The following is a 24795-nucleotide window of genomic DNA, read 5'->3' on the forward strand; positions in this document are numbered from 1 at the left end:
AGGCTAACTCTTTTGTTCTGTGCTAATGCTAGTGGGGATTTCAAAGTGAAGCCTTGACTGGTGTATCACTCTGAAAATCCCCAAGTGTTCAAGAAAAACAATGTTATCAAGAGTAAAACTGTGTGTGATGTGGAAGGTTAACAATAAAGCATGGGTCATGAGCCAAATTTTCACTTACTGGGTCAATGTAATAAGTATTTGAGCCGAGTGTGAAGAAATACCTCCTGGAAAATAAACTGCCACTCAAGTGCCTCCTGGTACTGGACAATGCTCCTGCTCATCCTCCAGACTTGGAAGACCAATTGTTTGAGGAGTTTAGTTTCATCACAGTGAAGTTCTTGCCCCCTAATACCACTCCTCTCATCCAGCCCATGGACCAGCAGGTTATTTCAATCTTCCAAAAATTCTACACCAAAGCAATGTTTCAAAGGTGCTTTGAAGTGACCTCAGACAATGAACTGACCCTAAGAGAGTTCTGAAGGAATCACTTCAATGTCCTCAAGTGCATAAGCCTTACAGGTAAGGCTTGGCAGGAAGTGACTTCCAGGACGATGAACTCTGCTTGGAGAAAATTGGCGCCAGAATGTGTCCTCAAGAAGGATTTTGAAGGGTTTGAGGCTAACCCTGACAACCCTACGCCTGTTGTGGAACGTATTATGTATTTGGGGAAGTCCATGGGGTTGGATGTGAGTGGCCAGGATGTGGAAGAGTTGGTGAAGGACCACAGGGAAAAGTTAACCACTGAAGAGCTGCAACACCTTCAACTGGAACAGTAACAGATTGCATCTGAGGAAATTGGTTCAGAGGAGGAGGAAGAGGGGAGAATGCGCCTTCTTCAGTGATTAAGTACATTTGTGCGAAGTGGAGTGAGGTGCAAAGTTATGTGGGGAATTATCACCCTAACAAAACTGTTGCAAGCCGTGTCTGCAACATGTTCAATGACAATGCCTTGTCCCATTTTAGGCAAATCCTGAAGAGATGACAGAAACAGAGCTCTCTGGACACATTTTTTGTGTGACAGGGGTACAGTGACTCTCAAGCTGGTCCTAGTGCCAGTTAAAGACAAAGAAGGGAAGCAACCCTGGATAAGGCCTTGATACCTGAAGTCCCTATGGAAAGGGATTCCCCTTCCAAACAATAACCTCTCCTTCCTCGCCTTCTTACATACACCAACAATAGTCTTCAATATAGGTATGTAATATTGATTTAAATGTTCTTTTATCAATTAAAATTAGTCATTTATATTTATTTCCTATTGTTTTCTGTATGTAAAACTATAGTTATTCTCCATAAAATGCATTTTTGTTAATATTTTTGGGTGTCTGGAACAGAATAATTGGATTTACATTATTTCTTATGGGAAATATTACTTTGGTTTTCATCCATTTCGGATTTTGACAGACCTACTGGAACGGATTAAGGACGAAAACCAGGGTTCCACTGTACATGAAATTTTGGTGCATACATTTCACTTGTGTTTCTGCCACAGGAAAAGTGGGCGGAGCTTGTGGTGATGTAGTGTACTGGAGTCTGTCTTGCTCCATTGTTTCCCATCATGCCATGCTTCATTGTGCTGCTAGAGCTCGGTGAGGAAGGAGGTCTGTTACGTTGTTCCTCAGTGCCCCTTTTTTCACTCGCCCATGAATTTTGCCACGCTATATCTCTGCTCTAATTGGTCAGAATGGGCCGAACTAAACTTTCAATTGTAGAGAAGACCCATGCGCTCACCCTATTAGAGCAAGGCATGTCTGTGAAATGCATAGCCGCAGACCTGAGGTGACTAGGATGGCAATTTACAACCTCAAGAAAGCACTCTATCAGCCAGGAAATTGGGCTCTGGGGCCCCCAAAAAGACTTCTCTTTGCACAGACAAAATCCTTAAGAAAAAGCATCCTGCCCTCCTAAAAGACGTTGCAGTGCAAACCATTCAGCACGGACTGCAAAAGGACCTGAAAATGCCTACTCGAAGAAGAAATGGCTTCAGTTCTGCAAGAGGTACAAGGATTGGACCTCAGACCAGTGGCAGAAGGTGATGTTCACCAATGAGAGTATCTTCAGGCTCTTCAGGAGCGACTCCAAGACCATCCATCGTCCCAGTGGTGTGTCCCATTATAAACAGCGTATACTGTGAAGACACTGAAGCACCCTAACAGTTAATGTTGCAGTTTAAAAACTGTAGTGTAAAGCACCCTTCTGGCAAGACAGTGATGGAGTGAATGATGGTGAAAGTTTTTCTTTTTCGGGCCACCCTGCCTTGGTGGGAATCGGCCAGTGTGATAATAAAAAAAAAAAATAATAAAAGGGCAGAGGTGGACTATACTTCCTTCCTAGGAACATTACGATGGAGGGAAGTAATTATATCAAGGTGTTAAGGGACCACATACTGACATTTTGGTACATTCACGTGTGTGATTTATTTATGCATGATGGTGCCCCTGCCCATAAGTCAAAAGCAGTGCAAAAGTTCCTCGAGGACAATAATATCAGTGTTCTGGAGTGGCCAGGCAATTCCCCTGGCCTAAATCCTATCGAGAATGCGTGGCATGTGATGAAAAATGAGACTGCAAAAGCTCGACCCACCAACATCATGGACCTGAAGGAAGCACTGAAGAATCTTTGGATCAACATGGACGCCTCTGTCTTTTCCACCTTCCCCACTTCGATGCCCAAGGGACTTCAGATGGTGATGAAGAACAAGGGTAACATGAACAAATACAAGTTGGAAGCTAAAAAGGGAAAATAAAATGCATTTTTTCGCTTTATTGTCCAAAAATTGTTAATGTATAGATTTTTTTTGGCGGTCACTGCATACACGTTTAACCCTTTACCAGGCCTGGTAAAGGGTAATTACCCCTTTACCAAGAGTGGAAAAGGGTAATTACCTCTCTCCAGGCCTGGTAAAGGGTAATTACCCCTCTCCAGGCCTGGTAAAGGTTATTAAGAGAGAATAAAAGTATATTACAGGTGGGTCCTGCTTATACAGCAGGTTAGGGTCCTGGTTACTGCTGTACAGGAGGTCCTGCTTAAACAGCAGGTTAGGTTCCTGGTTACTGCTGTACAGGAGGTCCTGCTTATACAGCAGGTTAGGTTCCTGGTTACTGTACAGGAGGTCCTGCTTATAGAGCAGGTTAGGTTCCTGATTACTGCTGTACAGGAGGTCCTGCTTATAGAGCAGGTTAGGTTCCTGGTTACTGCTGTACAGGAGGTCCTGCTTATACAGCAGGTTAGGGTCCTGGCTACTGCTGTACAGGAGGTCCTGCTTATACAGCAGGTTAGGTTCCTGGTTACTGCTGCACGGGAGGGCCTGCTTATATGTTAGGTTAGGGTCCTGGTTACTGTTGTACAGGAGGTCCTGCTTATATGTTAGGTTAGGGTCCTGGTTACTGCTGCACAGGAGGTCCTGCTTATATGTTAGGTTAGGGTCCTGGTTACTGCTGCACAGGAGGTCCTGCTTATACAGCAGGTTAGGTTCCTGGTTACTGCTGTACAGGAGGTCCTGCTTATATGTTAGGTTAGGGTCCTGGTTACTGCTGCACAGGAGGTCCTGCTTATATGTTAGGTTAGGGTCCTGGTTACTGCTGCACAGGAGGTCCTGCTTATACAGCAGGTTAGGTTCCTGGTTACTGCTGTACAGGAGGTCCTGCTTATATGTTAGGTTAAGGTCCTGGTTACTGCTGCACAGGAGGTCCTGCTTATACAGCAGGTTAGGTTCCTGGTTACTGCTGTACAGGAGGTCCTACTTATATGTTAGGTTAGGGTCCTGGTTACTGCTGCACAGGAGGTCCTGCTTATACAGCAGGTTAGGTTCCTGGTTACTGCTGTACAGGAGGTCCTGCTTATATGTTAGGTTAGGGTCCTGGTTACTGCTGTACAGGAGGTCCTGCTTATATGTTAGGTTAGGTTCCTGGTTACTGCTGTACAGGAGGTCCTGCTTATACAGCAGGTTAGGTTCCTGGCTACTACTGTACAGGAGGTCCTGCTTATACAGCAGGTTAGGTTCCTGGTTACTGCTCTACAGGAGGTCCTGCTTATACAGCAGGTTAGGTTCCTGGTTACTGCTGTACAGGAGGTCCTGCTTATATGTTAGGTTAGGTTCCTGGTTACTGCTGTACAGGAGGTCCTGCTTATACAGCAGGTTAGGTTCCTGGCTACTACTGTACAGGAGGTCCTGCTTATACAGCAGGTTAGGTTCCTGGTTACTGCTCTACAGGAGGTCCTGCTTATACAGCAGGTTAGGTTCCTGGTTACTGCTGTACAGGAGGTCCTGCTTATATGTTAGGTTAGGTTCCTGGTTACTGCTGCACAGGAGGTCCTGCTTATACATTAGGTTAGGTTAGGTTCCTGGTTACTGCTGTACAGGAGGTCCTGCTTATATGTTAGGTTAGGTTCCTGGTTACTGCTGCACAGGAGGTCCTGCTTATACGTTAGGTTAGGTTAGGTTCCTGGTTATTGCTGTACAGAAGGTCCTGCTTATATGTTAGGTTAGGTTCCTGGTTACTGCTGCACAGGAGGTCCTGCTTATATGTTAGGTTAGGTTAGGTTCCTGGTTACTGCTGTACAGGAGGTCCTGCTTATATGTTAGGTTAGGTTCCTGGTTACTGCTGCACAGGAGGTCCTGCTTATACGTTAGGTTAGGTTAGGTTCCTGGTTACTGCTGTACAGGAGGTCCTGCTTATATGTTAGGTTAGGTTCCTGGTTACTGCTGCACAGGAGGTCCTGCTTATACGTTAGGTTAGGTTAGGTTCCTGGTTACTGCTGTACAGGAGATCCTGCTTATACGTTAGGTTAGGTTAGGTTCCTGGTTACTGCTGCACAGGAGGTCCTGCTTATACATTAGGTTAGGTTAGGTTCCTAGTTACTGCTGCACAGGAGGTCCTGCTTATACATTAGGTTAGGTTAGGTTCCTGGTTACTGTTGCACAGGAGGTCCTGCTTATACATTAGGTTAGGTTAGGTTCCTGGTTACTGCTGCACAGGAGGTCCTGCTTATACATTAGGTTAGGTTAGGTTCCTGGTTACTGCTGCACAGGAGGTCCTGCTTATACATTAGGTTAGGTTAGGTTCCTGGTTACTGCTGCACAGGAGGTCCTGCTTATACATTAGGTTAGGTTCCTGGTTACTGCTGTACAGGAGGTCCTGCTTATATGTTAGGTTAGGTTCCTGGCTACTGCAATAGAGTGAAAAATCACTGTAAAGTGAAACATAAGTCTTTCTTCACTTTCAAATGCATATAAAACCTGATAACATATTTACACTATCATATATTAAGTGAACAACAGAGCTAGGCCTAAAAAAATACATATACAGTACACATAACTTACTTTAAACTATTTTCATCCTTGCTTACAGTGAGTGAATATATTTATTGTAGGAAGTGAATAAATGAAGAATGGCTATATAGGCCTCCCTCAACATTCCTGAGGGTTAGGGAAATATAATAATAGGTTTTACTTAGCCTAACAATACTGCTTCCTTAACCTATTGAACCACGAGTGATCATAAAACACATGAAACTTCGTGAAATGTTGTACTAGTGTCGGTCCTTTGGTAAAGAAGGTGAGAAAGACTATAGAATTCAAGAAAGAACTCGTAGCAGAGTACCAAAAGGAGGAGGAAGAGAGAGGGGAGAATTTGCCTTCTTCAGTGAATCAGTGATTCTTCTATATGTATGATACTAAAGCAGCATGAGTCGATAAAGGCTACAGTGCCAGCCAGCAATAAAGTGTACCAGTAACAGTGTAGTAAGTTAATCGATAGAAAAAGGACAGCACGAACCTAACTCCTCCAATGTTGTTGGAGTTATACAGGGTGACTGACAACACCGCCGTCTGTAGTCTCTATGTCTGCTGCTGTCTTCACCACCATGTAAGGCTTAAGCCTCAGTGGCCCTTATACACCCAATAACAACACAGCTACACTCGTGACATAGTAATAACATTTTTATTCATTCTAGAGTATATGTTAAGTTTCTATGTTAGAGTTGATATTAGTGTCTTATTGATGGACTATCTTGTCCTATCTCCAAACAAACTCTGCCACCACCACAATTCCTAACATATGTAATGACATATTTTAAATGTGATTGGGCAGCTGGGAATTCACAAATGTTTGAAGCAAGCGAAAGTGGCAAACGCGAATGTTGTGGGAGACCTGTAGTTGTAAATTGTTGTATTAGCAAAACACCATAAAGCGGAGTGCTGTAAAGCGAGGTCCACCTGTAAATTCTCTAATGACTCACCGGCAGTGTTGCGTAGCACTTCAGCATTGCCAGACACGCTATACTGCCAGCCCGACCGCAGCTGAGCGGAGAACCCTGGAAGACCCGCCAGTGGCAGGCGTGGGAAGAAAGGATGAGCCAGTGGCGCTACAGGGGAGATGATGCCCGCATTGGGCAGACCACCAGTGTTGCTGGTCGACGTCACAACGTTATTCATGGAGGCAGTCACCCGCCCCAGAGCGGCGCCATTAATTACGGCAGCGGCCGAGTGTCCCGAGAGAGCCGGAAGAGTGCCTATGGGTGGTGGCATGGGGGTGGTGGCAGGAGTGCCATCATTAGAGCTGCTGCCACCTAAACTGGCAAGGAAATTTGCCTCGGCACCACCAACAACCCCAGACATCAAGCTTTTTATTTTGGTGATATCGGACTTGCTGATAGCTTTCTTGACGTCTATTGGCCGACCCTTTATGGAATGATTGCGAGTTACTGAAAAGCAAAAAAATACTGTTACAAACAGACTTGCATTCATTTATGGGGCATGTTGAAGCCAATTCTTAAAAATATTTACTGGGTATGAAAGTTTAGACACATGTGCAACATCTGGATATCTTTATTGTAGACGTTTCGCCATCCAGTGGCTTTATCAATACAGATTCTAGGACATAATTAGAAGACAGTAGAACTATATACAAAAAATGAGGTAACCAGTCCCTCAGTCTTGGAGTTAGTGTTCACAGCATCGTGGTGGAGGAGAATCTGGAGCAAAGGCAAGAAGACTGGTGGTTATATAGGCGTCAATGGATAAGGACGTGTAGCAGACGAGGGCATAGTCACTGGTAGGCAGGATTCCCCAGTGGAAGTAGGTCCTACCCAAAGGGATGGGTTAGTTGTAGCAGCTGTGAAGAAGGTCTTGTAGATGTTCTCTGAACCAAGATTCTATGATGTTGCAGTGTCTGACAAGTTGTGCAAGAAAGGTATAAAATACCGACAATATGAAAGTTCAGACATGTGCAATATCTGGATATCTTTATTGTAGACCAGTCTTCTTGAATTTGCTCCAGATTCTCCACCACCACGATGCTGTGAACACTAACTCCAAGGCTGAGGGACTAATTACCTCATCTTTTGTATACAGTTCTACTGTCTTCTAATTATGTCCTAGAATCTGTGTTGATAAGTCATTGGTGGGCGAAACGTCTACAATAAAGATATCCAGATGTTGCACATGTGTCTTAACTTTCATAGTGTTGGTATTTTATACCTTTCTTGCACAACTTACTGGGTATATTGAAGCTTATTCTAAATAATATTTACTGGAAATGTTGAAGCCTATTCTTAAAAATATTTACTAGGCATGATGAAGTTAGTTAGTTTAATATGTTTATTATGCACCCCATACCCATCTTGTGGGCAGTGTCAAAAGATTACAGAGGTACATAATTGGTCCAGGGACTGGACTCCAAAGTTTTGATAGCTGAGCAAGTTACAGAGGTAATGAACTCACAATTTACAAAGGTAATGAACTCACAATTTACAAAGGTAATGAACTCACAATTTACAAAGGTAATGAACTCCAGGTAGGTCTGGTCACAATCATGACAAGTTACAAAGGTATTTACAGATTACAGAGGTACGTAATGGGTCCAGGGACTGGGCCCCCAAAGTTTTGATAGCTGAACTAGGTACAAAGGTAATGAACTCACAAGTTACAAAGGTAATGAATTCTGCAAGAATGGTTACTTACGTTTATACATGGCTACAATCACGAACAAATTATAGTGGACCCCCGGTTAACGATATTTTTTCACTCCATAAGTATGTTCAGGTACCAGTACTGACCGAATTTATTCCCATAAGGAATATTGTGAAGTAGATTAGTCCATTTCAGACCCCCAAACATACACGTACAAACGCACTTACATAAATACACTTACATAATTGGTCGCATTCGGAGGTAATCGTTATGCGGGGGTCCACTGTATAGTGTAGTGAGCAATTCACACTTCCACACCCGGTCACAACTGTAGTGAGTTATTGGTGCAAATATTGATTGTTGAGTCTCACACACACACACACACACCCACACACACACACACACACACACACACACACACACACACACACACACTCACACACACACACTCACACACACACACTCACACACTCACACACTCACACTCACACTCACACACTCACACTCACACACTCACACTCACACACTCACACTCACACACTCACACTCACACACTCACACACTCACACTCTCACTCACACTCACACACTCACACTCACACACTCACCCTATTACCTCTAAAACTATTTATTTAAAGCTTATTAATTCTAAAAAAAAATCAATTTCAAAAAATAGTGATTCATTTTACTAGCTAATTTTTACATTCAAACTAAAAAAAAATTATTTATTTCCATGGTGAACGAGGACATTCTATTTTTGCACCTAAATGGCCACCTCCAGGAAGACGAAGACACATTCACCATCATTTATCCAGTGGGTTGGTTTAGTAAAGGACCTGCCAAGTATGGACACACAGGCCTATTACAGTGTTTCTCCTTTCTTATCTTCTTATGTTTTGTCAGGAGTGTGTTGATATCAGACTTAAGATGACACTCCCGCTACACCATCCCTACCATCACCATCCCTCCAGAGTGCAGGTACTGCACTACCAACCACCATCCCTCCAGAGTGCAGGTACTGCACTACCAACCACCATCCCTACCATCACCATCCCTCCAGAGTGCAGGTACTGCACTACCAACCACCATCCCTCCAGAGTGCAGGTACTGCACTACCAACCACCATCCCTCCAGAGTGCAGGTACTGCACTACCAACCACCATCCCTCCAGAGTGCAGGTACTGCACTACCAACCACCATCCCTCCAGAGTGCAGGTACTGCACTACCAACCACCATCCCTCCAGAGTGCAGGTACTGCACTACCAACCACCATCCCTACCATCACCATCCCTCCAGAGTGCAGGTACTGCACTACCAACCACCATCCCTCCAGAGTGCAGGTACTGCACTACCAACCACCATCCCTCCAGAGTGCAGGTACTGCACTACCAACCACCATCCCTACCATCACCATCCCTCCAGAGTGCAGGTACTGCACTACCAACCACCATCCCTCCAGAGTGCAGGTACTGCACTACCAACCACCATCCCTCCAGAGTGCAGGTACTGCACTACCAACCACCATCCCTACCATCACCATCCCTCCAGAGTGCAGGTACTGCACTACCAACCACCATCCCTACCATCACCATCCCTCCAGAGTGCAGGTACTGCACTACCAACCACCATCCCTCCAGAGTGCAGGTACTGCACTACCAACCACCATCCCTCCAGAGTGCAGGTACTGCACTACCAACCACCATCCCTCCAGAGTGCAGGTACTGCACTACCAACCACCATCCCTCCAGAGTGCAGGTACTGCACTACCAACCACCATCCCTCCAGAGTGCAGATACTGCACTACCAACCACCATCCCTCCAGAGTGCAGATACTGCACTACCAACCACCATCCCTCCAGAGTGCAGGTACTGCACTACCAACCACCATCCCTCCAGAGTGCAGGTACTGCACTACCAACCACCATCCCTCCAGAGTGCAGGTACTGCACTACCAACCACCATCCCTCCAGAGTGCAGATACTGCACTACCAACCACCATCCCTCCAGAGTGCAGGTACTGCACTACCAACCACCATCCCTCCAGAGTGCAGGTACTGCACTACCAACCACCATCCCTCCAGAGTGCAGGTACTGCACTACCAACCACCATCCCTACCATCACCCCCCTCCAGAGTGCAGGTACTGCACTACCAACCACCATTCCTCCAGAGTGCAGGTACTGCACTACCAACCACCATCCCTACCATCACCCCCCTCCAGAGTGCAGGTACTGCATTACCAACCACCATCACCATCCCTCCAGAGTGCAGGTACTGCACTACCAACCACCATCACCCCTCTCCAGAGTGCAGGTACTGCACTACCAACCACCATCCCTCCAGAGTACAGGTACTGCACTACCAACCACCATCCCTCCAGAGTGCAGGTACTGCACTACCCACCACCATCACCCCCCTCCAGAGTGCAGGTACTGCACTACCAACCACCATCCCTCCAGAGTACAGGTACTGCACTACCCACCACCATCACCCCCCTCCAGAGTGCAGGTACTGCACTTCCAACCACCATCCCTCCAGAGTGCAGGTACTGCACTACCAACCACCATTCCTCCTGAGTGCAGGTACTGCACTACCAACCACCATCCCTCCAGAGTGCAGGTACTGCACTACCAACCACCACCCCTCCAGAGTGCAGGTACTGCACTACCAACCACCATTCCTCCTGAGTGCAGGTACTGCACTACCCACCACCACCACCATCCCTCCAGAGTGCAGGTACTACACTACCCACCACCACCACCATCCTTCCAGAGTGCAGGTGCTGCACTACCAACCACCACCACCATCCCTCCAGAGTGCAAGTACTGCACTACCCACCACCACCACCATCCTTCCAGAGTGCAGGTACTGCACTACCCACCACCCCAACCATCCCTCCAGAGTGCAGGTACTGCACTACCCACCACCATCACCATCCCTCCAGAGTGCAGGTACTACACTACCAACCACCACCACCATCCCTCCAGAGTGCAGGTACTGCACTACCAACCACCACCACCATCCCTCCAGAGTGCAGGTACTGCACTACCCACCACCACCACCATCCCTCCAGAGTGCAGGTACTGCACTACCCACCACCACCATCATCCCTCCAGAATGCAGGTACTGCACTACCCACCACCATCACCATCCCTCCAGAGTGCAGGTACTACACTACCAACCACCACCACCATCCCTCCAGATTGCAGGTACTGCACTACCAACCACCACCACCATCCCTCCAGAGTGCAGGTACTGCACTACCAACCACCATTCCTCCTGAGTGCAGGTACTGCACTACCCACCACCATCACTATCCCTCCAGAGTGCAGGTACTGCACTACCAACCACCACCACCATCCCTCTAGAGTGCAGGTACTGCACTACCCACCACCACCACCATCCCTCCAGAGTGCAGGTACTGCACTACCCACCACCATCACCATCCCTCCAGAATGTAGGTACTGCACTACCAACCACCACCACCATCCCTCCAGAATGCAGGTACTGCACTACCCACCACCACCACCACCACCATCCCTCCAGAGTGCAGGTACTGCACTACCCACCACCATCACCATCCCTCCAGAGAGCAGGTACTGCACTACCCACCACCATCGCCATCCCTCCAGAGTGCAGGTACTGCACTACCCACCACCACCATCCCTCCAGAGTGCAGGTACTGCACTACCCACCACCACCACCACCATCCCTCCAGAGAGCAGGTACTGCACTACCAACCACCATCACCATCCCTCCAGAGTGCAGGTACTGCACTACTCACCACCACCATCACCATCCCTCCAGGGTGCAGGTACTTTACTACCCACCACCACCACCATCCCACAAGAGTACAGGTACTGTACTACCAACCACCCTCCCTCCAGAGTGCAAGTACTGCACTACCAACCACCACCACAACCACCATCCCACAAGAGTACAGGTACTGTACTACTAACCACTATCCCTGCAGAGTGCAGGTACTGCACTACCCACCAGCACCACCATCACACCAGAGTGCAGGTACTGCACTACCAACCACCACAGCACCGTGTCTTCCTTTGCAGATGACACCCAAATCTGCATGACAGTGTCTTCCATCCATTGCAGACACTGCAAGGCTCCAGGCGGACATCAACCAAATCTTTCAATGGGCTGCCGAAAACAATATGAAGTTCAAGGATGAGAAATTTCAATTACTCCGATATGGTAAACATGAGGAAATTAAATCTTCATCAGAGTACAAAACAAATTCTGGCCACAAAATAGAGCGAAACACCAACGTCAAAGACCTGGGAGTGATCATGTCGGAGGATCTCACCTTCAAGGACCATAACATTGTATCAATCGCATCTGCTAGAAAAATGACAGGATGGATAATGAGAACCTTCAAAACTAGGGAGGCCAAGCCCATGATGACACTCTTCAGGTCACTTGTTCTATCTAGGCTGGAATATTGCTGCACACTAACACCATCTTTCAAGGCAGGTGAAATTGCTGAACAAAAAAATGTACAGAGAACCTGCACGGCGCGCATAACGGAGATAAAACCCCTCAATTACTGGGAGCGCTTAAAGTTCCTGAACCTGTATTCCTTGGAATGCAGGTGGGAGAGATACATCATTATATACACCTGGAAAATCCTAGAGGGACTAGTACCAAACTTGCACACGAAAATCACTCTCTCCGAAAGCAAAAGACTCGGCAGACGATGCAACATCCCCCCAATGAAAAGCAGGGGTGTCACTAGCACGCTAAGAGACAACACAATAAGTGTCAGGGGCCCAAGACTGTTCAACTGCCTCCCAGCATACATAAGGGGGATTACAAATAGACCCCTGGCTGTCTTCAAGCAGACACTGGACAGGCATCTAAAGTCGGTACCTGACCAGCTGGGCTGTGGCTTCTACGTTGGATTGGATGTAGCCAGCAGTAACAGCCTGGTTCATCAGGCCCTGTTCCACCACGAGGCCTGGTCACAGACCGGGCCGCGGGGGCATTGACCCCAGGAACTCTCTCCAGGTAAACTCCAGGTAAACCACCACCATCCCTCCAGAGTGCAGGTACTGTACTACCCACCACCACCACCCCTCCAGAGTGCAGGTACTGTACCACCCACCACTGCCACCCCTCCAGTGTGCAGGTACTGTACTACCCACCACCACCACAACCCCTCCAGTGTGCAGGTACTGTACTACCCACCACCACCACCACCCCTCCAGTGTGCAGGTACTGTACTACCCACAACCACTGCCCCTCCAGAGTGCAGGTACTGTACCACCCACCACCACCACCACCCCTCTAGTGTGCAGGTACTGTACTACCCACCACCACCACCACCCCTCCAGTGTGCAGGTACTGTACTACCCACCACCACCACCACCCCTCCAGTGTGCAGGTACTGTACTACCCACAACCACTGCCCCTCCAGTGTGCAGGTACTGTACCACCCACCACCACCCCTCCAGTGTGCAGGTACTGCACTACCAACCACCATCCCTCCAGAGTGCAGGTACTGCACTACCCACCACCACCCCTCCAGAGTGCAGGTACTGCACTACCAACCACCATTCCTCCTGAGTGCAGGTACTGCACTACCCACCACCACCACCATCCCTCCAGAGTGCAGGTACTACACTACCCACCACCACCACCATCCTTCCAGAGTGCAGGTGCTGCACTACCAACCACCACCACCATCCCTCCAGAGTGCAAGTACTGCACTACCCACCACCACCACCATCCTTCCAGAGTGCAGGTACTGCACTACCCACCACCCCCACCATCCCTCCAGAGTGCAGGTACTGCACTACCCACCACCACCACCATCCCTCCAGAGTGCAGGTACTGCACTACCAACCACCACCACCATCCCTCCAGAGTGCAGGTACTGCACTACCAACCACCACCACCATCCCTCCAGAGTGCAGGTACTGCACTACCCACCACCACCACCATCCCTCCAGAGTGCAGGTACTGCACTACCCACCACCACCATCATCCCTCCAGAATGCAGGTACTGCACTACCCACCACCATCACCATCCCTCCAGAGTGCAGGTACTACACTACCAACCACCACCACCATCCCTCCAGATTGCAGGTACTGCACTACCAACCACCACCATCATCCCTCCAGAGTGCAGGTACTGCACTACCAACCACCATTCCTCCTGAGTGCAGGTACTGCACTACCCACCACCATCACTATCCCTCCAGAGTGCAGGTACTGCACTACCAACCACCACCACCATCCCTCTAGAGTGCAGGTACTGCACTACCCACCACCACCACCATCCCTCCAGAGTGCAGGTACTGCACTACCCACCACCATCACCATCCCTCCAGAGTGTAGGTACTGCACTACCAACCACCACCACCATCCCTCCAGAATGCAGGTACTGCACTACCCACCACCACCACCACCACCATCCCTCCAGAGTCCAGGTACTGCACTACCCACCACCATCACCATCCCTCCAGAGAGCAGGTACTGCACTACCCACCACTGCCACCCCTCCAGAGTGCAGGTACTGCACTACCCACCACCACCATCCCTCCAGAGTGCAGGTACTGTACTACCCACCACCACCACCACCCCTCCAGTGTGCAGGTACTGTACTACCCACCACCACCACCACCCCTCCAGTGTGCAGGTACTGTACTACCCACCACCACTGCCCCTCCAGAGTGCAGGTACTGTACCACCCACCACCACGACCCCTCCAGTGTGCAGGTACTGTACCACCCACCACCACCACCCCTCCAGTGTGCAGGTACTGTACTACCCACCACCACCGCCCCTCCAGAGTGCAGGTACTGTACTACCCACCACCACCGCCCCTCCAGAGTGCAGGTACTGTACTACCCACCACCACTGCCCCTCCAGAGTGCAGGTACTGTACTACCCACCACCACCACCCCTCCAGAGTGCAGGTACTGTACTACCCACCACCCTTCCAGAGTGCAGGTACTGTACTACCCACCACCCTTCCAGAGTGCAGGTACTGTACTACCCACCACCACCACCTTCACAGTGTACTCTCGTTGTACTCCAGTTACCAGTTACTCTTACTGCAGCTACAACTGAATAATGAGCTAAGATGACTGTCATTATCAATCAGTTCTTAACATTTGCAGTACACTGAAGGCAGAAGCTAGAATTATTAACTCTTTGCCTCTGGCATTGTAATCACTTCTTACGACTTGCATGACTCGCAGGTAAAGAATTCTAGCCCACAATACAGGAGGCCCCTCTTATACAGCATTTTGGGTTCTGGTTACTCTATGGCCCCACTTATACAGCATGTAGGGTTCTGGGCTATAGCCCAGAACCTAACCTGCTGTATAAGTGGGGCCCTGCAGAAGCCCTGTACCTAACCTGCTGTATAAGTGGGGCCCTACAGTAACCCAGAACCTAACCTCCTATATAAGTGGGGCCCTACAGTAACCCAGAACCTAACCTGCTGTACAAGCGGGGCCCTACAGTAGCCCAAAACCTAACCTGCTGTATAAGTGGGGCCCTACAGTAACCCAGAACCTAACCTGCTGTACAAGCGGGGCCCTACAGTAGCCCAGAACCTAACCTGCTGTATAAGTGGGGCCCTACAGTAACCCAGAACCTAACCTCCTGCATAAGTGGGGTCCTACAGTAACCCAGAACCTAACCTGCTGTATAAGTGGGGCCCTACAGTAGCCCAGAACCTAACCTGCTGTATAAGTGGGGCCCTATAGCAACCCAGAACCTAACCTGCTGTATAAGTGGGGCCCAACAGTAGCCCAGAACGTAACGTGCTGTATAAGTGGGGCCCAACAGTAGCCCAGAACCTAACATGCTGTATAAGTGGGGCCCCTTGTACCACCTACTATTCTATTCTTGAGTGAACTTTTTCAATCAATTTACACAGGAGTGGAATGTAATGAAGTAGCTAATACTCCTAGGATCAAGAGCCCCTCACTAGTATCAAGGTACCTTTCTTGAAGACTATTATTAGTTTTATATTAAAATCTTAAGTGAAAAGACCGTTCTTATACAGGTCGACCATCACTAATCTGGCAATCAGTTATCCGGTTCCATCAGTAATCCGGCACTAATTTCGGCTGGCATAATTTCAAATTTCATCATTATACTGACTCAAATTTCATCATTATACTGACTCAAATTTCATCATTATCCTGACTCAAATTTCATCATTATACTGACTCAAATTTCATCATTATACTGACTCAAATTTCATCATTATACTGACTCAAATTTCATCATTATACTGACTCAAATTTCATCATTATACTGACTCAAATTTCATCATTATACTGACTCAAATTTCATCATTATACTGACTCAAATTTCATCATTATCCTGACTCAAATTTCATCATTATACTGACTCAAATTTCATCATTATACTGACTCAAATTTCATCATTATACTGACTCAAATTTCATCATTATACTGACTCAAATTTCATCATTATCCTGACTCAAATTTCATCATTATACTGACTCAAATTTCATCATTATCCTGACTCAAATTTCATCATTATACTGACTCAAATTTCATTATCCTGACTCAAATTTCATCATTATACTGACTCAAATTTCATCATTATACTGACTCAAATTTCATTATCCTGACTCAAATTTCATCATTATACTGACTCAAATTTCATCATTATACTGACTCAAATTTCATCATTATACTGACTCAAATTTCATCATTATCCTGACTCAAATTTCATCATTATCCTGACTCAAATTTCATTATACTGACTCAAATTTCATCATTATACTGACTCAAATTTCATCATTATACTGACTCAAATTCATCATTATACTGACTCAAATTTCATCATTATCCTGACTCAAATTTCATCATTATACTGACTCAAATTTCATTATCCTGACTCAAATTTCATCATTATACTGACTCAAATTTCATCATTATACTGACTCAAATTTCATCATTATCCTGACTCAAATTTCATCATTATACTGACTCAAATTTCATCATTATCCTGACTCAAATTTCATCATTATACTGACTCAAATTTCATCATTATACTGACTCAAATTTCATCATTATACTGACTCAAATTTCATCATTATACTGACTCAAATTTCATCATTATACTGACTCAAATTTCATCATTATCCTGACTCAAATTTCATCATTATACTGACTCAAATTTCATCATTATCCTGACTCAAATTTCATCATTATACTGACTCAAATTTCATCATTATACTGACTCAAATTTCATCATTATACTGACTCAAATTTCATCATTATACTGACTCAAATTTCATTATCCTGACTCAAATTTCATCATTATACTGACTCAAATTTCATCATTATACTGACTCAAATTTCATCATTATACGGACTCAAATTTCATCATTATACTGACTCAAATTTCATCATTATACTGACTCAAATTCATCATTATACTGACTCAAATTTCATCATTATCCTGACTCAAATTTCCTCATTATACTGACTCAAATTTCATCATTATACTGACTCAAATTTCATTATCCTGACTCAAATTTCATCATTATACTGACTCAAATTTCATCATTATCCTGACTCAAATTTCATCATTATACTGACTCAAATTCATCATTATACTGACTCAGACATTGTGTAGCTGGTTGTAAATCCACAGCAGCAAACCTTTGGAAGAGAAAGCTGTGATGTAAATGAGGAAGATGTAGCAGTGTCCACTGATAGGTTAATTAAGTGTATTCTAACCTAACCATTCTGTAATCCGGCAAACTCACTAATCCGTCACACTAGAGGTCCCAATGATGCCAGATTAGTGATGACCGACCGGTATAAAACTACAGTGGAACCTCAAAAATCGAACGTATCACATATCAAACGTTTCGAAAATAGGACCATTTTTTCGGACAAACTGTGTCCCTATTATCGAACACGCCCCTATTTCCGGACCGCCGGGTACGGGACCTGTCTGCCGCCCGCTCTGTCCACGTCCCCGCGCAGGCGACCTGAGCAGTCTAGCTTTGTTTATGCTTGAGTGAACACTAACCTGCGCTCTCATTCACGCATTTTACGATTATTTCGTTGTGTTTAGTGCTTGTGGGACTGTGAAATAAGCTGCCATGGGCCCAAAGAAACTTGCTAGTGGTACCCCTGTGGTAAAGAAAGTGAGAAACACCATAGATGTGAAGAAGGAAATAATACAGAAGTATGAGAGTGGTGTGAGACTTGTTGAGCTTGCGAGGATGTATGGGGAAAACAAGTCAACCATCAGTTCTATCCTGTCAAAGAAAGAGCAAATCAAGGAAGCTGATGTTGCAAAAGGTGTTAATATAGGGAGTGGAAGAGGTGCCTTCTTCAAAGATTAAGGAGATTTGTGCCAAGCAGAATGATGTCCAAATGTTTGTGGAGAAGTACCACCCTGAGCAAGCTGAAACAAGCCATCTTTGCAACAAGTTCAGTGACAGAACCATGTCCCATTTTAGGGAAATCTTAAAGAGGTGCCAGAAACAGAGGACTGTGGAGTTATTTTGTGAGACAGGGGTCCAGTGACTCTCAAGCTGGTCCTAGTGGCATTAAAAGACAGAGAAGGGAAGTAACCCCAGAGAGGGCTTTACCTGAAGTCCTCATGGAGGGGGATTCTCCTTCCAAACACTAACCTCAACTCCCTCTCCTCCTCCCTATCTTCCAGATGCCATCACCAATCTTCAATAAAGGTAAGTAAAAATGTTATTTATATGTATTACTATACATAATTAAAAACTATAGTATTTGTTGTATGTAAAACTGTAATTAATCTCTATAAAATGTATTTTTTGTGTGAATATTTTTGGGTTTCTGGAACGGATTAATTGTATTTCCATTATTTCTTATTGGAAATATTGCTTCGAATTTCAGACTTTTCGAATTTAGAACTAGCTCCTGGAACAGATTAAGTTTGATTTTTGAGGTTCCACTGTATCAACAAACACACTAACACAAAACTATCAACAAAGACACTTACATAAAACTTTATCAACAGGATCATAGTCGTTGAAGTCAACAAAAGCGAAGCCTCTGTGGCGTCCACTGTTCTTGTCGTACATAATGTTGATACAGGTGACACGGCCAAAATGGGCGAAGTAAGTCTCCAAATCGTCTTCTTTCACATCCTGTGCAAAACACGTACAAGACAAAAGTTAAATCCAATGGTACTGTGTGTGTTTTGTTAACTGTTAACTAACACTGGGAGATGACACTACCATCACCCCTCCTTCAGAGTGCAGGTACTATACTACTATCACCATCCCTCCTTCAGAGTGCAGGCACTGTACTACCCACCAACACCACCCCTCCTTCAGAGTACAGGCACTGTACTACCCACCAACACCACCCCTCCTTCAGAGTACAGGCACTGTACTACCCACCAACACCACCCCTCCTTCAGAGTACAGGCACTGTACTACCCACCAACACCACCCCTCCTTCAGAGTACAGGCACTGTACTACCCACCAACACCACCCCTCCTTCAGAGTACAGGCACTGTACTACCCACCAACACCACCCCTCCTTCAGAGTGCAGGCACTGTACTACCCACCAACACCACCCCTCCTTCAGAGTACAGGCACTGTACTACCCACCAACACCACCCCTCCTTCAGAGTGCAGGCACTGTACTACCCACCAACACCACCCCTCCTTCAGAGTGCAGGCACTGTACTACCCACCAACACCACCCCTCCTTCAGAGTACAGGCACTGTACTACCCACCAACACCACCCGTCCTTCAGAGTACAGGCACTGTACTACCCACCAACACCACCCCTCCTTCAGAGTGCAGGCACTGTACTACCCACCAACACCACCCCTCCTTCAGAGTACAGGCACTGTACTACCCACCAACACCACCCCTCCTTCAGAGTGCAGGCACTGTACTACCCACCAACACCACCCCTCCTTCAGAGTGCAGGCACTGTACTACCCACCAACACAACCCCTCCTTCAGAGTACAGGCACTGTACTACCCACCAACACCACCCGTCCTTCAGAGTACAGGCACTGTACTACCCACCAACACCACCCCTCCTTCAGAGTACAGGCACTGTACTACCCACCAACACCACCCCTCCTTCAGAGTACAGGCACTGTACTACCCACCAACACCACCCCTCCTTCAGAGTTCAGGCACTGTACTACCCACCAACACCACCCCTCCTTCAGAGTACAGGCACTGTACTACCCACAAACACCACCCCTCCTTCAGAGTACAGGCACTGTACTACCCACCAACACCACCCCTCCTTCAGAGTACAGGCACTGTACTACCCACCAACACCACCCCTCCTTCAGAGTACAGGCACTGTACTACCCACCAACACCACCCCTCCTTCAGAGTACAGGCACTGTACTACCCACCAACACCACCCCTCCTTCAGAGTACAGGCACTGTACTACCCACCAACACCACCCCTCCTTCAGAGTACAGGCACTGTACTACCCACCAACACCATCCCTCCTTCAGAGTACAGGCACTGTACTGCGCACCAACACCACCCCTCCTTCAGAGTACAGGCACTGTACTGCGCACCAACACCACCCCTCCTTCAGAGTGCAGGTACTGTACTACCCACCAACACCACCCCTCCTTCAGAGTACAGGCACTGTACTGCGCACCAACACCACCCCTCCTTCAGAGTACAGGCACTGTACTGCACACCAACACCACCCCTCCTTCAGAGTACAGGCACTGTACTACCCACCAACACCACCCCTCCTTCAGAGTACAGGCACTGTACTGCGCACCAACACCACCCCTCCTTCAGAGTACAGGCACTGTACTGCACACCAACACCACCCCTCCTTCAGAGTACAGGCACTGTACTGCGCACCAACACCACCCCTCCTTCAGAGTACAGGCACTGTACTGCGCACCAACACCACCCCTCCTTCAGAGTACAGGCACTGTACTGCGCACCAACACCACCCCTCCTTCAGAGTACAGGCACTGTACTGCACACCAACACCACCCCTCCTTCAGAGTACAGGCACTGTACTGCGCACCAACACCACCCCTCCTTCAGAGTACAGGCACTGTACTGCGCACCAACACCACCCCTCCTTCAGAGTGCAGGTACTGTACCACCCACCAACACCACCCCTCCTTCAGAGTGCAGGCACTGTACTACCCACCAACACCACCCCTCCTTCAGAGTACAGGCACTGTACTGCGCACCAACACCACCCCTCCTTCAGAGTACAGGCACTGTACTGCGCACCAACACCACCCCTCCTTCAGAGTGCAGGTACTGTACCACCCACCAACACCACCCCTCCTTCAGAGTACAGGCACTGTACCATCCACCAACACAACCCCTCCTTCAGAGTGCAGGTACTGTACTACCAACCACTACCATCCCTCCAGAGTGCAGGTACTGTACTACCCACCAACACCACCCCTCCTTCAGAGTACAGGCACTGTACTGCGCACCAACACCACCCCTCCTTCAAAGTGCAGGTGCTATACTACCCACCTGCAGGATTTAATTAAGGGAGAAGGTGGTTATTCATCCTACTACACCTCTATAAATCATTCGAATTTCATACTACCCTGTGAAACAAGCTATCTAGTACACCTCTGGCACCTCTTCCTTAGTTTATACCAATGGTACTTTATCGTTCCCTGTTGATGCTGATAGGAAAACCTTCTTTATCAATTCATTTTGAGATAGGAAAACCTTATCAAGTCATTTTGCATGCGCTGACCTGTGCTGTGCTCATAATGCTCGTCCTTAACTCCTAAGTCATCTATGGTAGTTTATCTGACTAAAAAATATTGACATTCATGGTAAATTTAGGTTTACTGAGCCTTGCACACTGCTGAGAAACTTCATCTTTCATTGTGCACACTGAATAAAAATATAAACACATTTTTTTTTTTTTTTATTATCACACCAGCCGATTCCCACCAAGGCAGGGTGGCCCGAAAAAGAAAAACTTTCACCATCATTCACTCCATCACTGTCTTGCCAGAAGGGTGCTTTACACTACAGTTTTTAAACTGCAACATTAACACCCCTCCTTCAGAGTGCAGGCACTGTACTTCCCATCTCCAGGACTCAAGTCCGGCCTGCCGGTTTCCCTGAATCCCTTCATAAATGTTACTTTGCTCACACTCCAACAGCACGTCAAGTATTAAAAACCATTTGTCTCCATTCACTCCTATCAAACACGCTCACGCATGCCTGCTGGAAGTCCAAGCCCCTCGCACACAAAACCTCCTTTACCCCCTCCCTCCAACCCTTCCTAGGCCGACCCCTACCCCGCCTTCCTTCCACTACAGACTGATACACTCTTGAAGTCATTCTGTTTCGCTCCATTCTCTCTACATGTCCGAACCACCTCAACAACCCTTCCTCAGCCCTCTGGACAACAGTTTTGGTAATCCCGCACCTCCTCCTAACTTCCAAACTACGAATTCTCTGCATTATATTCACACCACACATTGCCCTCAGACATGACATCTCCACTGCCTCCAGCCTTCTCCTCGCTGCAACATTCATCACCCACGCTTCACACCCATATAAGAGCGTTGGTAAAACTATACTCTCATACATTCCCCTCTTTGCCTCCAAGGACAAAGTTCTTTGTCTCCACAGACTCCTAAGTGCACCACTCACTCTTTTTCCCTCATCAATTCTATGATTCACCTCATCTTTCATAGACCCATCCGCTGACACGTCCACTCCCAAATATCTGAATACGTTCACCTCCTCCATACTCTCTCCCTCCAATCTGATATTCAATCTTTCATCACCTAATCTTTTTGTTATCCTCATAACCTTACTCTTTCCTGTATTCACCTTTAATTTTCTTCTTTTGCACACCCTACCAAATTCATCCACCAATCTCTGCAACTTCTCTTCAGAATCTCCCAAGAGCACAGTGTCATCAGCAAAGAGCAGCTGTGACAACTCCCACTTTGTGTGTGATTCTTTATCTTTTAACTCCACGCCTCTTGCCAAGACCCTCGCATTTACTTCTCTTACAACCCCATCTATAAATATATTAAACAACCACGGTGACATCACACATCCTTGTCTAAGGCCTACTTTTACTGGGAAAAAATTTCCCTCTTTCCTACATACTCTAACTTGAGCCTCACTATCCTCGTAAAAACTCTTCACTGCTTTCAGTAACCTACCTCCTACACCATACACTTGCAACATCTGCCACATTGCCCCCCTATCCACCCTGTCATACGCCTTTTCCAAATCCATAAATGCCACAAAGACCTCTTTAGCCTTATCTAAATACTGTTCACTTATATGTTTCACTGTAAACACCTGGTCCACACACCCCCTACCTTTCCTAAAGCCTCCTTGTTCATCTGCTATCCTATTCTCCGTCTTACTCTTAATTCTTTCAATTATAACTCTACCATACACTTTACCAGGTACACTCAACAGACTTATCCCCCTATAATTTTTGCACTCTCTTTTATCCCCTTTGCCTTTATACAAAGGAACTATGCATGCTCTCTGCCAATCCCTAGGTACCTTACCCTCTTCCATACATTTATTAAATAATTGCACCAACCACTCCAAAACTATATCCCCACCTGCTTTTAACATTTCTATCTTTATCCCATCAATCCCGGCTGCCTTACCCCCTTTCATTTTACCTACTGCCTCACGAACTTCCCCCACACTCACAACTGGCTCTTCCTCACTCCTACAAGATGTTATTCCTCCTTGCCCTATACACGAAATCACAGCTTCCCTATCTTCATCAACATTTAACAATTCCTCAAAATATTCCTTCCATCTTCCCAATACCTCTAACTCTCCATTTAATAACTCTCCTCTCCTATTTTTAACTGACAAATCCATTTGTTCTCTAGGCTTTCTTAACTTGTTAATCTCACTCCAAAACTTTTTCTTATTTTCAACAAAATTTGTTGATAACATCTCACCCACTCTCTCATTTGCTCTCTTTTTACATTGCTTCACCACTCTCTTAACTTCTCTCTTTTTCTCCATATACTCTTCCCTCCTTGCATCACTTCTACTTTGTAAAAACTTCTCATATGCTAACTTTTTCTCCCTTACTACTCTCTTTACATCATCATTCCACCAATCGCTCCTCTTCCCTCCTGCACCCACTTTCCTGTAACCACAAACTTCTGCTGAACACTCTAACACTACATTTTTAAACCTACCCCATACCTCTTCGACCCCATTGCCTATGCTCTCATTAGCCCATCTATCCTCCAATAGCTGTTTATATCTTACCCTAACTGCCTCTCTTTTAGTTTATAAACCTTCACCTCTCTCTTCCCTGATGCTTCTATTCTCCTTGTATCCCATCTACCTTTTACTCTCAGTGTAGCTACAACTAGAAAGTGATCTGATATATCTGTGGCCCCTCTATAAACATGTACATCCTGAAGTCTACTCAACAGTCTTTTATCTACCAATACATAATCCAACAAACTACTGTCATTTCGCCCTACATCATATCGTGTATACTTATTTATCCTCTTTTTCTTAAAATATGTATTACCTATAACTAAACCCCTTTCTATACAAAGTTCAATCAAAGGGCTCCCATTATCATTTACACCTGGCACCCCAAACTTACCTACCACACCCTCTCTATAAGTTTCTCCTACTTTAGCATTCAAGTCCCCTACCACAATCCTTTATTGACGTTTCGCCCACACAGTGAGCTTTTTCCGTCACAAACAGATCTGTTTGTGACTCTGAAAAGCCCACTGTGTGGGCAAAATGTTGTCAATAAAGGATCACATTATACTGCATGTGTGTTTATATTTCCATTGTGTCGGTATTTTATACCATTTATTTCCACTGCACACTGAATAAACTGGGACTTAATCCCACACTTGCATAC

General features: G+C 46.4%; 1 protein-coding gene across 2 annotated transcripts in view; it reads right to left on the reverse strand.

The window, feature by feature from the left end:
• Positions 1–24795, reverse strand: part of LOC128697246 (uncharacterized) — a 106708-nt gene that overhangs the window by 50134 nt on the left and 31779 nt on the right. For both annotated transcript variants that reach the window (XM_070104173.1, XM_070104172.1), the window contains exons 4-5: positions 18910–19057; positions 6238–6702 (exon numbers count right to left, since the gene is read on the reverse strand). In XM_070104173.1, coding sequence (XP_069960274.1) covers positions 6238–6702; positions 18910–19057 — 613 coding nt within the window. The remainder of the gene's footprint in view (positions 1–6237; positions 6703–18909; positions 19058–24795) is intronic.

This window comes from Cherax quadricarinatus, chromosome 89 (assembly GCF_038502225.1).
Source record: "Cherax quadricarinatus isolate ZL_2023a chromosome 89, ASM3850222v1, whole genome shotgun sequence".
Classification (NCBI taxonomy): Eukaryota; Metazoa; Arthropoda; class Malacostraca; order Decapoda; family Parastacidae; genus Cherax; species Cherax quadricarinatus.